The 18010-nt window shown below is 44.1% G+C and overlaps 1 protein-coding gene across 1 annotated transcript in view; it reads left to right on the top strand.

Annotated features, from left to right (window-relative positions):
- Positions 1 to 18010, top strand: part of STAT1 (signal transducer and activator of transcription 1) — an 801166-nt gene that overhangs the window by 587983 nt on the left and 195173 nt on the right. The window contains exon 19 of the mRNA XM_075317825.1: positions 2149 to 2243. Coding sequence (XP_075173940.1) covers positions 2149 to 2243 — 95 coding nt within the window. The remainder of the gene's footprint in view (positions 1 to 2148; positions 2244 to 18010) is intronic.

Genomic DNA, 18010 nt, shown 5'->3' with positions numbered 1-18010 from the left:
ACCATTGGCTCCCCATGATCACGTCACAGGGCCTCCAATGGTGGCGGGGAACAGTGCGATCTCCGCCGTGGCCATTTAAATTGTGCTGTGGCATTTTGACAGTACGATCTAAGTGGCAAGGAGGCATGAATGAATTGTGAATCCAACCGCGCCTGTTAGCCTAAGATAATGTAAGTGGACACAGCACTTCTGATAAAGAATTGGTGGTCTAGTAGGATCCAACTCCTAATTTTATTGTTAGCCTAACATGTCTGCTGTTCAAATCAGCAGACATGTGCGGGGATCACCGCCGTCTCGCCGCAACAGCTGGCGGTGATTACCGTAACTTGACCAATGACGTACCAGTACGTTTGTTTTGTTTTGAAATATAAATAATAAAATTGTAAAAACTTGTAGGTGATCCCTTGTTTGGCATGCTTCTTTTCTTTATTATATAGCTATCTGGTTCTGGTATGCCTTGGGTTGATCCCTATTAATCTGTTGATGACCTCTATTTATTGTTTTCATAAAATCCAAATTTAACACATTTACTGAGAATTCAGTTTTTGAATTGCTATGCAAATGGCTTTTCTAGATCTGAAGCCTCTGTCACTCCAGCTCTATTCTACAATCAGTTTTGCCTCCACCTGCTTGGAGATGAAGTTGCTTCAAGAAAAATATGATGTCCATCTTTTTCTTGAAGTAGCTTCTCATTTCAAGAAAAATTCTAATTCCCTTGCAATCATTTTTGTGGCTGCTCTACCCTGTGCTTTAAACTACAAAGAGAGGAAGAACGAACATGTTATAATTTTTTTTTTAACTGCTTCATGGTTTCCAAACCCTGAAGCTTCTAGACTAAACATATGCATAGCAATATCGTTTTTATATTGTTGTGCAATATGTTAATCATTGCGGCGGTTATGTAGTATTCTCACTTTGTGCAAGTATAGTCCAATCTGCTGCAATGACGGCACCAAATTTCAAACAGGAGGCAACTCACTGAAAAAGCAGTGACTTATTACGCAAACACTGGAGGCAGGCAGACTGGCTCGGGGAGGAGGGGACACAATGTATAGTCCTGCCCCTGTGCACCACAATATCATTACCAGAAAACTTCACATGCTGATTCAAGAAGAATTGTAAAGCGGATTTCTTCACCATAGGTATCAATATAATCTGTATATCAGCACTATTATGGCCATATCTTCACTTTAATTTGAAAAATTGTGCTGACATGTCTCTATAAATTCAAAATAGGGGTTAATTGGAAAATTTGGTTGACAAAATACAGATTTGCTATGGATGAATCTCCCACCTTTTTGACCAGGTCTTTACAATGCTTTTAGGCTATGTGCGCACTTAGCGTTTTTACCTGTGTTTCCACAGCGTTTTGAACTGCAGTGTTTTAATGCCAAAAGGCATGCGTTTTGATTTTCAAGCAAAGTCTATGAGAAATAGGGCTTTCTTGTGCGCACTTTGCTGTTAAAAACGCAGCATTTTAGTTGCAGAAATTTTGGCAAAAACTCAGCGTTTAAAGAAGCAGCATGTCAATTGTTTTTGCCATTTTGGCAGCGTTTTGCTAACATTGGAGTCAATAAGAAATTGCAAGCTACTTCAAAATTCCAGCGTTTAACATGCTTTTTTTATTCAGAAAACATGCTTTTTGGACCAAATAAATGCATGCGTTTTTGCCAAAATATTAATGGCATGAAATGTCCTTTTACACACACACATAGTCCGAAAATTAAATGTATGAAAATCATTAAATAAATTTAATTTTCTGCATAAATATTAGCACACAGTTATCATTTTAATAAAATAAGCCATTTTATATATGATTTTAATATTGATATTTGTTATCATTTTTTCAATTTTTTTTATGTTTGTATGTTAAAACTTTATTTAGCATTGTATTTGTAGTCAAAACGCATCTGATTTTAAGCAGTGAAAAAGCATGTAAAACACGGTAAAAGCGCGGTAAAAACGCAAGCGTATTTATAGCGTTTTTGTGGTCATAACCAAATTTGACAAAAACATTTCTGCCAGAGGATGCAGTTAGAACTGCAACTACCTCGACGCAAAGTGCGCACATAGCCTTAAATAGTTTTGAAAGCTGAGCGTATGTTACAAAAAGCTATTTCCTAATTTGTTTAATCTGTTTGACTTTAGGAGAATATAAACGACAAGAACTTCCCATTCTGGCTTTGGATTGAAGGCATCTTAGAACTCATAAAAAAACATCTGCTTTGTCTGTGGAATGATGGGTGAGCATTCAAATTTTCATTACTGTGAAATTTTTTAACCCTTTAATAACTGAGGCACTTCTGGCCTTAATGACCAAGCCCCATTTTTCAATTTTGGCCTGTCATTTTATGTGGTAATAACCCTGGAATTCTTCTACAAATCCCAGGGATTGTGAGATTGTTTTTGTGACACATTGTACTTTATGTTTAGTGGTAAATTTATGTCAATAGAATTTGCTTTTATTATTGAAAATTTTGAGAAACGTTTTTTCAAAATTCACAATTTTCAAACTTTGAAATTGTATACCCTTATAGCAGATAGTCAGACCAAATGGTATAAATACAAAAGGGTTAATAAATAACATTTCCCATACATACAACAAACATATAAGCATCATTTTTCTAGCGATTTTTTTATTTTGTTAGGATGTTAAAAGGGTTAAACATTTTGCAAAAAATTTTCAAGAAAACCTATAAATGTTATTTCTTTACAGACCTATTCAAGTTTAAAGTGACTTTAAGGGGCCTATTCATTGGAAAACTCTCAAAAGCGATTCCATTTTAAAATCAATGGATGTATTGAGTATTTTCAACTCTCATGTGCTTGAAAGAAACTTATAACATTGACCTGTAGAAATAAAAAAATACTTATTTATTACTAATATGTGATGTTAGCTGTAAATATTTAATCTGTAAAAATGGTCCCCACTTTCTGTCTTTTGGAGTACAGATTTTGCTTTAATCAGTTGCGGCTGCCATATCCAGAGCCACCTAAATGCTAAAACAATCGAAACGCACAAAACCCAATTTTAAAAGTTACATCCCTCAATGAATTAATCTAAGAATGCAGTGGCTATTTTGGTCTCACTGGCATTTTCAAGAAAAAAGCATGGTGCATATACCCTACGTTAATACCCATAAAGTGTGTCCGGCTTGTGCTTCTTGAGACATGCACTCCACAAATTTTTAAGTGGGCTCACCTAACTACAATAATGCCTCACATGTGGACTCTATATATAGTTCAGGCACACTATGTGTCTCAGCTGGGAGGGGGCCATTTGGATTGTCAAATGCAGATTCTGCTGCATTGGTTTTTTGGGAGCCATGTCACTTTTCCAATGCTTTTGTGTTACTATTAGGGCTCATGCGCACACTGCATCCTGACTAGTGCAGAAATAAATGCACCCTCTGGCAAACTTGATGCTGCGTTTTGACAAAAAGAATGCATCCAAAACGTATGTATTTTTGATGCATTTTGCATGCATTTTACATGTGTTTTGGATGCATTTTTGTCAGTGCCATCCCCCAGCAATTAAGCTCTGCTACATGCCCGCTGACAGCAGACACAGACAGAGCCGGGCAATGAAAATGAACTCGGATGAACTTCACCCGACTTCATTGTCATCCCGTGGCTCTGTCTCTGTGTGCTGTCATGAACGCAGATGAACCTCCGAGGTCAGTGCTAGGACACAGGAGTCCGCAGCAGTGACGTCAGAGCTTCACCCAATTTTACTGACATCGCGCAGCTCTCTCTCTGTATGTCGCAGCCTGATTTGCGGTCACATGTGAAGGACTCACCTGTGACCGCAAATCCCCTGAGTGACTGAAGTGAGCAGCGTGAGCAGCGGTGCCGTCATTCAGGTGACCCACGGTCACAGCTGGAGTCCTCCACCTGAGAGCGGTGGTTGCGAGTAACCTGAGTAACGTCATCGCTGTTCGTGCGGCTCACTTCAGTTGTTGCGAGGAGCTGACAGAGCGGTCGTGGTCTGTGGCCGCTTGCTGTCAGCTTCATGTAGCAGAGCTGAAAGCGTCTTGGGACCTCACGTGGATTACGTCGGACCTGGAGGGGTATTTGGGGATTAATAAAGTGGTGAAAGAGGGTGTTTTCTTTTGTCTTTCATTCCAAATAAAGGATTTTTTGGATGTGTGTTTATTTTCTTTAATTTACAGGTTAATCATGGAAGGTATCTTGGGGTGATGCCTGCCATGATTAACCTAGGACTTAGTGGCAGCTATGGGCTGCCATTAACTCCTTATTACCCCGATTGCCACCACACCAGGGCAATTCGGGAGGAGCTGGGTAGAGTCTAATGGATGCGGCAATTCCGGGCGGCTGCTGGCTGATATTGTTAGGCTTGGGGGCTCCTCATAACGTGGAGCTCCCCATCCTGAGAATACCAGCCTTCAGCCGTGTGGCTTTACCCTGGCTGGTATCAAAATTGGGGGGGACCGCACGTTGTTTTTTTTAATCATCTATTTATTTTTTTTACTGCACAATATAGACACGCCCACCGGCGGCTGTGATTGGTTGCAGTGAGACAGCTGTCACTCAGCATGGGGGCGTGTCTGACTGCAACTAATCATACGTGGTGGTAGGCGTTGGAAGCAGGGAATATGAGATGGAATAATGAGCAGCCGGTATTTTCAAAAGAAGAGAAGCCACCACAGTGTGAACGCCGTGCAGTGCCGCGTCGGTGATCGTGGATCGGTGAGTATGAAAGAGAGAGGGAAAGACCGACAGAGAGAGACCAACCGACAGAGAGAGAGAGAGAGACCGAAAAACCTGCGTTTGTTATATCAAAAAAACATGCGGATCGCAACAAAAATGCAGTGCAAAAGCATTTTGGTAGCGTTTTTCTACAGCTCATCGATTTCAATGGGTGTTGAACGCTGCCAAAACTGACAAAAGAATTGACATGCTGCTTTTTTAAATGAGAATTTGTCAAATTTTTCACAATCAAAACACTGCGTTTAAAAAAAGCATTGTGCGCATGGATTTTGCATGATTCTCATAGACTTTGCTGGGGAAGCAGAACACATGAATTTTGACAATGTGACGCTGCAGCTTAAAACGCTGCAGAAAGACAACGTGCGCATGAGCCCTTAATGTGAAAACTCCCTATTTTCCCATTGAAAAACAATGGAACTACAGTGGCATGCAAAAGTTTGGACACCCCTGGTCAAAATACTGTTTTTGTGAACAGTTAAGCAAGTTGAAGATGAAATGATCTCTAAGGCCCTGTGCCGACGGAAGAAAATACCTGCGGATTTCGCTGCGGAAGACCTTCGGATTTTCTAGATTTTCCAGATAAATCCACAGGTTTGCGCAAGTACAGATACTCCTCATGATATCCTATGGGATTTAGGGAGTGCTGTTTCAATGCTGCAGATTTTGCACCTGCGGAAAATGATGCGGATTTCCCACAGCCGCAAAGAACTGCATGTTAATTATTCCTGCTGATTTTCCTGGGGATTTCCTGCATTTCTACTATGAAGATACAGGGGCGGAAATCAGCAGGAATAACGCTCGAATTCCGCACGTTTTCCACAGGTTTTCCGCAATAATTCCGTATGAAATCTACAGCAATGGATAGCTGCGGATTTCGGGAAGCTACTGCGTGAACCTGCGGTAATACCTGCAGAAAATTCCGCAGGTATTTTCTCCTGTGGGCACAGGGACTAAAGGCATAAAATTAAAGGGGTTATCCGGCTTATTTTGCTTTTTTTTATTATTTACACCATTGGGCTACATTGGGGCAGGTAAGTAGACAGTGACCACTTACCTGCCCTGCTGTCAGCCCCTCTCCCCAGGCTCAAAGGGGTCATGTGACTGCTCCTGCTGTGATTTTGCTACTTCCGGTCATTTCATGTCCATGGGCAGGGCCATGTTGACATGCAAATCTGCCACTGCATGTTGCCGCCCTGCTGGGCGGGTACAGTGCGATGAGCCCCGCCCCCCTCCCTGTGTGCTGCTATCTGTGCCCTGTATGTGCTGGACAAACACAGGGATGCCCTCTCTGTCTAGGACACTGTGAGTGCTGTTTTCCCAACAGTGTCCTCAGCTCATTATGTTGTATAGTGCCCTGGTAACTGTGACCCCCCTCCCCCGTGCGCTGTCTCTGTGATGAATGCAGCCTCCCGTGCTCCTCGCTTCTGAATACAGTCATAAGCAGGGATGTCACCTGACACCAGCGAACAACAGCACTGAGCTCTGTATAGCTCAGCTGTAAGGACACTGCAATGATCACAGCACGGAGAAGAGACAGCATGCTGCATGTGTGAGAAGGGAGACCGAGCAGGGGGGGGAGGGGGCAGAGGAGAGCGTGCACGGCTGACAGAGTGGGGGGCTAGAGAAGAGAGTTCATGGGTGACACAGCAGGGGGGCAGAGACGAGAGTTCATGGGGGTGAGAGACAGGGGAGTGCTGGGGGGCAGAGGAGACAGTGCAGTAGGAGAGAAGCGAGTGCATGAGGGGGATTATGTATAATATATTATATAAGTTTGTGTGTGTGTGTGTGTGTGTGTGTCCTATAGACTCACATTAGGGGCTATATATAATGTTCATTACATAGTATTCATTTATCTACAGGTGCTGGGGCAGTATATTGATAGGGAATGTGTGTGTGCAGAGGGCGGGACGAGGGTGTGGCTGGACACTGAGGCCGGGGGCGGTGCCAGCTGTGACTGTGGGTTTGGCAGTCAAACATGTCATGTTAGGTTGTGCTGAATGTAAACAAGGAGCTGCAGAGAATAAAGTGAAAAATCAAGAGAAACAAAAGTTAGAAAACAAAAAAATAATGTAGTGGGCGGTTTATATGACAATACAGCACAGATTAACTTAATTTTTTTGTTGGAGTTTGTCGGACAACTCCTTTAAAGATGACACATTTCCTTTTGTATTTTAAGCAAAATAAAAATTATTTTCATCTTTTTTACATTTTAAAATTAAGAAAATAATATAGGCCCATGCAAAAGTTTGTGCACCATGCATGGTTAGTACCTACCGTGTTTCCCCGAAAGTAGGACCCCCCCGAAAGTAAGGCAGGGTGGGGGTTTCGGGGGGGTCCGCCAATGTAGGGCACCCCCCGATTGTAAGGCAGGGTAGCGGGGGGGCCCGGGGAATGTAAGGCCGCCTATGGGTGGTGGTCGCGGCGTAATGTACCGTAAGGCCTCCTCCGGTGAATGGCCCCCGCAATCTCGCCGGCCTGCGGCGCGTCCCGGGTCAACGCTCTTCCTGCTTGATGCTGATTGGCCGATCAGCCTGTTCGTCACAGGCTCCCTGCTGGCCATCAGCTCGAGCTGTGATTGGCCAGTCAGCCGGCTCGCAGCTGATTGCCCGAATCAGCCGCGACGTCACCGCCTGCAGGCTCGCTCCCATTGGTCCAGCGTCCCCGGCGTCCCCGGCAGAAGGAAAGTAATGGTAAGTTCCGAAACTCTCTCTCTGTGTGTGTACGGTATGTGTACGGTATGTGTATGGGTGCCGTATGGGGCTGTATGTGTCAGTGTGTGTGTGTGTGTACGGTACCGGTACGATATGTGTGTGGGTGCCGTGTGGGGCTGTACCGGTACCGTATGTGTCAGTGTGTGTGGTGGCAGAGTGGGGGGCAGAACCACTGTATGGGGAGGCTGCAGGGGGGAGGATGGGGTGGATGCCGGACTCTCAAACAATGGGGAGGCTGCAGGGGGGAGGATGGGGTGGATGCCGGACTCTCAAACAATGGGGAGGCTGCAGGGGGGAGGATGGGGTGGATGCCGGACTCTCAAACAATGGGGAGGCTGCAGGGGGGAGGATGGGGTGGATGCCGGACTCTCAAACAATGGGGAGGCTGCAGGGGGGAGGGGGGAGGGGGAAATTGTTATTTTTTTTTTCCAATGTAAGGCCTCCCCCGAAAGTAAGGCAGGGTGGGACTTTTGGGGGTAAAATTAATGTAAGACAGGGCCTTACTTTCGGGGAAACACGGTAGTAACACCATCTTTGGCAAGTGTCACAGCTTGCAAACGCTTTTCGTACCCAGCCAAGAGTCTTTCAATTCTTGGTTGAGGGATTTTCATCCATTCTCCCTGGGTAAAGTTTGCAGGTCTATGAGATTCCTGGGTCGTCTTGCATGCACTGCTCTTTTGAGGACTGTGAGGGCCATTGTAAAACCTTCAGTGTATTATGGATTTTGACGTGTGTTTAGGATCATTATCCATTTGTAGAAGCCATTCTCTTTCCAACATCAGCTTTTATACAAATGGTGTTATGTTTTCATCAAGAATTTGTAATTCATTCTTCACTCTACCCATGAAATATTCTCCATGCCATTGGCTGCAACTCAACACCAAGGCATAATTGATCCACCCCCATGCTTAATAATTGCGTGTTATTTTCCTGAAATTCTGTGCCTTTTTTTAACCACCTATACCTTTGATAATTGTAGCCAAAGAGTTCTACTGTAACCTTATCAGTCCAAAGGACTTGTTTCCAAAATGCATCAGGTTTGTTTAGATGTTCTTTTGCATACTTCTGACTCTGAATTTTATGGTGAGGATGCAGGACAGGTTTTCTTCTGATTACTCTTCCATGTTGTGCAGGTGTCTCTGAACAGTACAACAATGTATCTCAACTCCAGACTCTGCTAAATCTTCCTGAAGGTCTTTTGCAGTCAAGCTTGGGTTATGATTTTCCTATCTAGTAGAGATGGGTGAACCCACAGCTATTCGGGAATAGCGGATCCAACCAGATTTTAAAAAAAATAAACGGTTCTGAATTCGGCTTAAGGGTGTGCGCGCATGTTGCGTATTTTCATGCGTTTATGCAGCGTTTTAAACTGCAGCATAAATGCATGCGTTGTGCTTCCCCAACAAAGTCTATGAGAAGTCAGCAAGTTCCATGTGCATGTTGCTTTTTTTAAACGCGGCGTTTTGGATGCCAAATATTTGACAAAATCGATGCGTTTAAAAAAGCAGCATGTCACTTCTTTTGGTTGCATTTTCCACCCATTAAAATCGATGTCAGTCTTTTTCTCTCTTTCATACTCACCGATCACCAGCTCAGCGATGCACAGCTGTCAGACTGCTCCAGAGGCTTCTCCTGCTTTTGAAAATGCCAGCCGCTAATTATGCCATCTCGTATTCACTGCTTCCCCGCCAACCGGCGCCTATGATTGGTTGCATTCAGACGCACCCCCACGCTGAGTGACAGCTGTCTCACTGCAACCAATCACAGCCGCCGGTGGGCGGGTCTATATCGTATAGTGAAATAAATAGATAATTAAAAAAAAAATGACGTGCAGTCCCCCCCAATTTTGATACCAGCCAAATGGCTGAAGACTGGTATTCTCAGGATGGGGAGCCCCACATTATGGGGAGCCCCCCAGCCTAAAAATATCAGCCAGAAGTCGCCCGGAATTGCCACATCCATTAGATGTGACAGTCCCGGGACTCTACCCGACTCATCCCGCATTGCCCTGGTGCGGTGGCAATCGGGGTAATAAGGATTTAATGGCAGCCCATAGCTGCCATTAATTCTTGGGTTAATCATGGCAGGCGTCTATGAGATCCCCCCCCATGGTTAACCTGTAGGTTAAAGAAAATAAAAACATATTCCCGAAAAATCCTTTATTTGGAATAAAAGACAAAAAAATCACTCTCTTTCACCACTTTATTAATCCCCAAACAGCCCTCCAGGTCCGACATAATCCACACGAGGTCCCGCGACGTTTTCAGCTTTGCTACATTGGAAGCTGACAGCGAGCGACCAGAGACCACGACCTCCTCTCTGTCCGCTCCACGCAGCAACTGAAGTGAGTCGTGGCATCAGCAATGACGTCACTCAGGTTACCTGCGGCCACCGCTGGATCCTCCAACTGTGGCATCAAGTCGCCCGAGTAACTGAAGTGATCAGCGATTCCGTCACTCAGGTAATTTGGGGTCTCGGTTGGAGGACTGCAGCTGGCCGCGGGTAACCTGAGTCACGGCACCGCTGATCGTGCGGCTCACTTCAGTCACTCAGGGGATTTGCGGTCACCGGTGAAGGACTCAAATCAGGCCCCGTCACACAGACAGAGCCGCGTGATGACAATGAAGTCGGGTGAAGTTCATCCGAGTTCATTCTGATCGTGCGGCTCTGTCTTGCAGCCAGCCATGCTCTTTGGGGATGTAGCAGAGCCGAGTGGGAACGCACTGTCAAAAATGCATCCAAAATTCATTCAAAGCGCATTCAAAATGCATGCGGTTTAGATGTATTTTTTTTGTCAAACGCAGTGTTTACAGTTGTCAAAATGCTGCAGTTTATTTGTCAAGTCGGAACGCAGCGTGCGCACATAGCCTAATCCCGAACATCTGCCCGGATGCCGTTCCCCATTAAGTCTATGAATGTGATGACGAGAAATGGTAATAAAATACCAAATTACTAGGTGTCACCAGGCACATTAATGGAGTGGATCTGCCAGGTTATTACACTAGGTGTCGCTAGACACATCTAGTGAGGGGCAGTCAAACAAGCCAGGGGTCAAAAGCCAGGAGATAACGTAAATGAGAAAAGGAGTGAGCTGGGGTCGGTAAACAGAGAGGTCACGTAAGTACAAGGGAGCAAGCAGAGCTGGAGTCAGGGAACAAGCCGAGGTCAGGGAATCAAGTCAGTAGGTAAGGAGATGGGAGGGAAACAGTGGAACTAGGTAGCAGGACAATGGGAACCAGAGACGAACACTGCAAAACAGGAACTGTCACAAGGCTCCAAAGAACAGACCCCTCCCACACCACACAGGACTCAACTGGGAAGCGGGGAAAAGTATGAGGCCCAGCATAGACTCTGCAGGAGAGCAGAGCACTACTGAGCAGAATCATGACAATGGGGACACATATATTGTGCTTTATAATTATAGTAGAAAGAGCTAGGGGGATTAGAGCAGGCGCATTTAATTTACCGAGTCTCCCGAATGGCTGTAACACTTCTTTTGAGTCCGCTCATTAACCCTCATACATATTCACTGCTTCTCCCATCCACTGGCAGTCCCAGCGTCTGTGATTGGTTGCAGTCAGTCTGCGCCCCACCCTATGTGACAACGTGTGTGATTGCTTGGAATCACACACGCTGTCTGTGACTCTATATAGGTGTATAAATAAATAAGAAAATTGGTGTATGGTCCCCCCGTATTGTGATACCCAGCACAGATAAAGCATACGCTACAGCCTGCAGCCCCCAGCTGTGTGCTTATCTTGGCTGTGAATCAAAAGGAAGAGGGACCCTATGTGACTTTTTAAAAACTATTTTAAATAAATAATTTTTAACAAATGGTGTGCAGTTCCCCCCAATTTTGATGGCCAGCCATGATAAAACCGACAGTTGGGGGCTGGTATTCTCAGCCTTGAGAGGCCCATGTCTGGGACCCCCAGCCTAAAAATAGCAGCCTGTAGCTGCCCAGAATCGTTGCATCCATTAGATGCGTCAATCCCAACACTTTACCCAGCTCATCCCGATTACCCTAAAAAAGATAAATGAAAGCTCAAAAACTAAAATATGCCAGGATGGAGTTAAAGATGAAAAATAGAATGTATGGCTAAGAAAATGACCATGTGTTTAAATACACTTTTTATGTAACACAAATCTGTCATATAATTAATTCTCCTTGAACAATGGGCAGTATGAAACAGAGACATACAATATGTCACAAATTACAGTACACCCCTCACATATTTGTAAATGTTTCATTTTATGTTTACATGGAACAAAACTGAAGATATGACACTTGAACCCTAGAACGCATACCTGGGGCCTCGCAGGCCTGCTAGGTTACTTGTTTTCTATTGTAGATTTCTATGGTTGCGCGTTCTAGGATTAATACAACGTAAAATAGCCAGTGAACAGATTTTATACCAGTGTAAATTTGGTGTGCCTTCTAAATAACTCAAAACACAGCCATTAATGTCTAAACCACTGGCAACAAAAGTGAGTACTCGCCTAAGTGAAAATGGACAAATTGTGGCCAATTAGCCATTTTACCCTACCTGGTGTCATGTAACTCATTAGTGTTACAAGGTCTTAGGTGTGATTGGGAAGCAGGTGTGCTAAATTTGGTATTATTTCTTCCATACTGACTCATACTGGTCACTGGAAGTTCAACATGGCACCTCATGACACTGAATTCTCTGAGGATTTGAAAAAAACAATTGTTGTTGTTCTACTTAAAGATGGCCTAGGCTATAAGAATATTACCAACACCCTGAAACTGAGCTGCAGCACGGTGGCCAAGACCATACAGCAGATTAACAAGTCAGGTTCCATTCAGAACAGGCCTTGCCAAGGTCGACCAAAGGATTTGAGTGCACGTGCTCAGCGTCATATCCAGAGGTTGTCTTTTCAATTAGATGTATGAGTGCTGTCAGCATTACTGAAGAGGTTAAATAGGTGGGGGGGTCTGCCTGTCAGTGCTCAAACCATATGCCGCTCACTGCATCAAATTGGTGTGCATGGCTGTCGTCCCAGAAGGAAGCCTCTTGTAAAGATGATACATGAAAGCCCTCAAACAGTTTGCTGAAGACAAGAAGACTAAGGACATGGATTACTGGAACTATGTCTTGTGGTCTGATGAGACCAAGATAACCATATTTGGATCAGATAGTGTCAAGCTTGTGTTGCGACAACGAAGTGAGGTGTACAAAGACAAGTGTGTCTTGCCTACAGTCCAGTATGCTGGTGGGAGTGTCATGGTTTGAGGCTGCATGAGTGAGGTCAACTCGGGAGAGCTACAGCTCATTACCAACATGAATTGTGACATACTGAAGCAGAGCATGATCCCCTCCCTTTGGAATTTGGACTGTGGAGCAGTATTTCAAGATATTAAAGGGGTGGTTCACCCATATTTTTTATTGTCTAGATCGATATTATATTGAGAAACAATGTTTCTCTCAAATACCTTATGTTGTCAGTAGTGCCTGTGAGAGGCGCTATTGCAGACCGCTGCTTCCCGTCCAGTGACGTACCCGTCCAATGCTGCCACGTCACATCCGTGCGGCCGGCTACAGTCTTCCAGACTCTGAGCTGTGAGCGGTGTTTCACTGCTGTCACAGCCCATTTGCTCCCCCCTCCTCCTCCCTCCTAGCACAGCACGGCGCGTCTCCTGCTCCCCCTTCCCTCCTCCCTCCTCCCTCCTAGCACGGCACATCTCCTGCTCCCCCTTCCCTCCTCCCTCCTCCCTCCTAGCACGGCACATCTCCTGCTCCCCCCTCCCTCCTCCCTCCTCACAGAACGCTGCAAGCAAGAGACGTGCTGTGAGGGAGGAGGAGGAGGAGCAGGGAGCAGATGGGCTCAGAACGCAGCCGGCCGCACGGATGTGACGTGGCAGCATTGAACGGGTACGTCACTGGACGGGGAGCAGCGGTCTGCAATAGCGCCTCTCACAGGCACTATTGACAACATAAGGTATTTGAGAGAAACATTGTTTCTCAATATAATATCGATCTAGACAATAAAAAATATGGGTGAACCACCCCTTTAATGACCCAAACACACAACTCTAAGATGACCGCTGCCTTGCTAAAGAATCCGAGGTTAAAGGTACTGGACTGGCCAAGCATGTCTCCAGACCTAAGCTCTATTGAACATCTGTGGGGCACTGTGAAACAGAAGATGGAGGAAAGAAAAGTCTTTAACATTCACCAGTTCTGTGATGTTGTCATGGAGGAATGGAAGAGATCCAGTAGCAGCCTGTGAAGCTCTAGTGAATTCCATGTCCAAGAGAGTTAAGGCATTGCTTGAAAATAATGGTAGACACAAAATATTGACACTTTGGGCACAATTTTGCCATTTTCACTTAGAGGTGTTCTCACTTTTTCTGCCAGCGGTTTTGACATGAATACTTGTATGTTGAGTTATTTAGAGGACACACCAAATTTACACTGTTATACAAGCTGTACACTGATTACTTTACATTGTATGAAAGTGTCATATCTTCAGTGCTCTCCCATGAAAAGATATAAGAAAATACGTAAAAAAATGTGAAGGATGCATTCACTTTTGTGACCTACTTTAGTTAAAATGGGCTACACACTGGATCAGTAAATTGGCACTGTTGTTGTGTAGCACTGTGTTCCTGGGTTCAAATCCAATCAAGGACAACATCTACAAGGAGTTTTTATCTGGGTTTTCTCTGAGTTCTCCGGTGTTCTCAAAACACATAACTGATGGGAACAGTGATGTCTGTAAAATACTGTGGAAATGATAGCGCTATATGTGAGATAAATAAATAATTGTTTAAAAGAAGTGAGAGTCCTAAGTTAAAAAAATTTTTATCTCTGCTGGCTAACACGGTACAAAGATATTTTACCTGTCTCATAAATGTGAAACACTGCATTTCAGACCAAAACATAGTTGAATCCATGACTTCAGAAGAGGCGACCAACCAAAGTGGTATATTCCTTTCTGCTTCGCTAAACTGACAGGCTCTCATAGAGGTAGGGACCCGGAATATTGAGATTTACCTTGCTGTTTGGTTTCCGGGCTTACATGCATTGGCCAATTCATAAACTAAAAATCTCATTTTTTGATATAGCAGTAATGCAGTACCAGAGTTCACTTATACATTGATGGCATTTAGTGTGCGGCTGTATCCATTTTGTATTTGCTAGGTTTTTTCAGCTGGCACCTATACACACTTGTAGGATGTGCGGGTCAGTCTTTTGAAATATTTGCAGTGAGTTTTTTTCTGACTGAGCACTCCGCTCTACAAACCAGGCTGTGTTCATAATCCTTATACCAGGAGTCCTAGCTGCCCAGACATGGAGGTTAGTCCAGATAGTGGCATTTCAAGTTAGATTTTTAGTCTAGCTGCCCAGACATGGATGGTTTTAACCTAGATAGTGGCATTTTAGTTAGGGACCCGGAATATTGAGATTTACCTTGCCGTTTGGATTCCGTGCTTACATGCATTGGCCAATTCATAAACTAAAAATCTAATATTTTCATATAGCAGTAATGCAGTACCAGAGTTCACTTATACATTGATGGCATTTAGTGTGCGGCTGTATCCATTTTGTATTTGCTAGGTTTTTTCAGCTGGCACCTATACACACTTGTAGGATGTGCGGGTCAGTCTTTTGAAATACTCATAGAGGTAGAGACATGTCAGTCTAGTTGTGTGGGCAAAAGAAAACGCACATACCTCTTGGACTAGTCACCCTGTACCTACTCATTTGAATGGTGCAGTCATGGTTCCTGGTGGTTCTGGCAACATGAATCATGTCACAGATTGGCTGGTGGTGTGAGTGTCCACTCTTTTTAATACAATGAAAAAAACTTATTATATTAAAGAAGCACTTCTGACAAAAAAATGTATTCACTAAACCTTTCTAAATATGTCTGTAATGTAGGTGTGATTGTATTAAAATGCTTGCCAATTGCCATCTTCACCATAAAAGCGACTTCTGATTCACACACAAACCCCTTTTGTCGATTTAAAATTGAACACATTAGGCTATGTTCACCCACTGCATCTTCTACTTCGTTTTTGGTGCATTTTTTACGTCACAAAGATGCTCATAAATGCAGGCATTTCCTTCTCCCAGTAAAGTCTATGAGATTTCAATTTTGTTGTCTACACAGTGCATCTTTTTATAGCTGCATCTTGGCTACATTTTTGAAGACACAGCATGTCAATCCTTTTTGCATCTTGTCCCTGCGTTTCGGGGGACTGGCAGATCAATCCTCCGCTGACTCGGGGTCGGTGAGGGATTGATCCCTGGTATCTGGCTAGATGCCGATTCCCATAAAGTCAATGGGTATCAGAATCTAGAGCAAACGGGTAGGAGCAAGCGCTTCACACTTACCGAATCACTGGCGCAGCTGTCACACTGCTCCTGCAGCTGAAAATTCACTTACCGGGCCACTCATTACGTTCATTGAATATGCACTGCTTCCACCGCCCACCGGTGGCTGTGATTGGTTGCAATCAGAAGAGCCCCCACCCTGAGTGACAGAGTGTTTGACTGCAACCAATCACTGACGCCGTTTGCCAGGTCTATATTGTACTGTAAAATAAATAAATAAAAATTGGCGTAGGATCCCCCCCATATTTTGATACCAGCACAGATAAAGCCCATCAGCTCGGGACTGGTATTCTCAGGCTGGCGATACCCATGGTTATTGGGCACCCCCCAGCCTAAAAATATCTGCCACCAGCTGCCCGGAATTGCCGCATCCATTAGATGCGATAGTCCCGGCACTTTACCCGGCTCTTCCCATATTGCCCTCGTGCAGTGGCAATCGAATTAGAAAGGAGTTAATAACAGCCCACAGCTGCCACTAAGTCTTAGATTAGCAATGGCAGGCTAGACACCCCCCATCACAAATCTGTAAGTGAAATTAAATAAACACAAACGCCGAAATAATGCTTTATTTGGAAATAAAAGACAAAAAAAGCACCCTCTTTCGCCACTTTATTAACCCCAACACAACCCTCCAGGTCCAGCATAACCCACATGAGGTTCGACGATGCTTCCAGCACTGCTACATATCTGAAGCTCCATACCGAGCACCATAGAACAGCCCGCTGTGAAGTGGCCCGCTCGCTCAGCTGTGACATCCCTCAGGTTAGCCACAGCATGGCCACAGCCTCCACCTGTGACAGCAAATTTCCTGAGTGACATCTCACTGATCGCACTGCTCACTTCATTCGTTGCCTGATTTGCGGTCACAGGAGGAGGACTCCAGCTGTAGCCGCGGGTAACCTGATTAACGTCACTGCTTATCGCACGGCTCACTTTAGTTTCTGCGTGGAGCTCATAGCGGGTAGTCTTGTTCTATGGCGCTCGATTTGAGCTTCAGATATGTAGCAGTGCTGAAAGCGTCGTCGGACCTCGTGTGAATTACGTCTAACCTGGGATGTTTAAGGTGTTAATAAAGTGGTGAAAAGGGGTGCTTTTTTGTCTTTTCAAATAAAGGATTTATGAGGTGTTTGTGTTTATTTACTTTCACTTACAGATTAGTGATGGGGGGTGTCTCATAGACGCCTGCCATCACTAAGCTAGGGCTTAGTAGCAGCTGTGGGCTATTATTAACCCCTTATTACCCTAATTGCCACAGCACCAGGGCAACGGGAAGAGCTCGTCCCAGCTCCAGAAATGGCGCATGTTATGGATGCGCCACTTCATGGGTGGCTGTGGGCTGCTAGTGTTAGGCTGGAAAGGGCCAAATAACGATGCTGTAAGGTCTGCTGTACCTTGGCTGGTTTTAGAAAAATGGGGGGGGCCCTACGTCATTTTTTCTTTTTTTTTGTTAATCAAATAATTAAAAAAAAGCATGGGATCACCTCTATTTTTCATAACCAGCCAATGTACAGCACACAGCTGAGGGTTGCAGCTGGATATGAAAAATGGGGATTACTCAACGTCATTTTTTTTAAACAAAAACAAATTAAAAACCCAGCTGGCTAAGCTAGCTATCCCTCTAGTGAGCTATTGTTTTTCCTTCTAGCTATGCTATCTGTTCTTTCTTATTCTATATGTTCTATTATCTATCTATATATATTATTTATCTATTATCTTTTCTCTATCTAGTATCTATATATTATCTATCTACCTATTATCTATCTACTCTCTAATATCTATCTATTCTCTATCTATTTATTCTAACTGTATATCAATTATCCTATCCTATCATATTTTGTCTCTCCTTTACAAAACGCATTAACAAAAATGCAGCAAAACGTCATGTGTTTTTGGGCCAAAAGCTGCATTTTCTGAGACCACAGGAACAAGATGCACTCAGTAAAAAGATGTAGTGTGTGAACATAGCCTTATCAGTGATGCCGATGGAGTGATGCTGTAAACTCTAAAAGGTTTTGATGAGACGTCTTTCATTGTGATGCTTATATTTCTTTTTTCAAAACGCACTATGTTTTATGTTTTGGTGTTAAAGCTGTTTTCTTCTGCAATGAAATTGGACCATACACTCTGTAGAATACCTGTAATAACAATCTAAATGCGTATTTGCCCTTCCCGAGTCTAGCCTTGCCTCCCAGCTGCTACTTTGCT

This window comes from Anomaloglossus baeobatrachus, chromosome 7 (assembly GCF_048569485.1).
Source record: "Anomaloglossus baeobatrachus isolate aAnoBae1 chromosome 7, aAnoBae1.hap1, whole genome shotgun sequence".
Lineage (NCBI taxonomy): Eukaryota > Metazoa > Chordata > Amphibia > Anura > Aromobatidae > Anomaloglossus > Anomaloglossus baeobatrachus.
The sequence above is the reverse complement of the archived record's forward strand: the minus strand, read 5'-3'. Positions and strand labels throughout refer to the sequence as shown.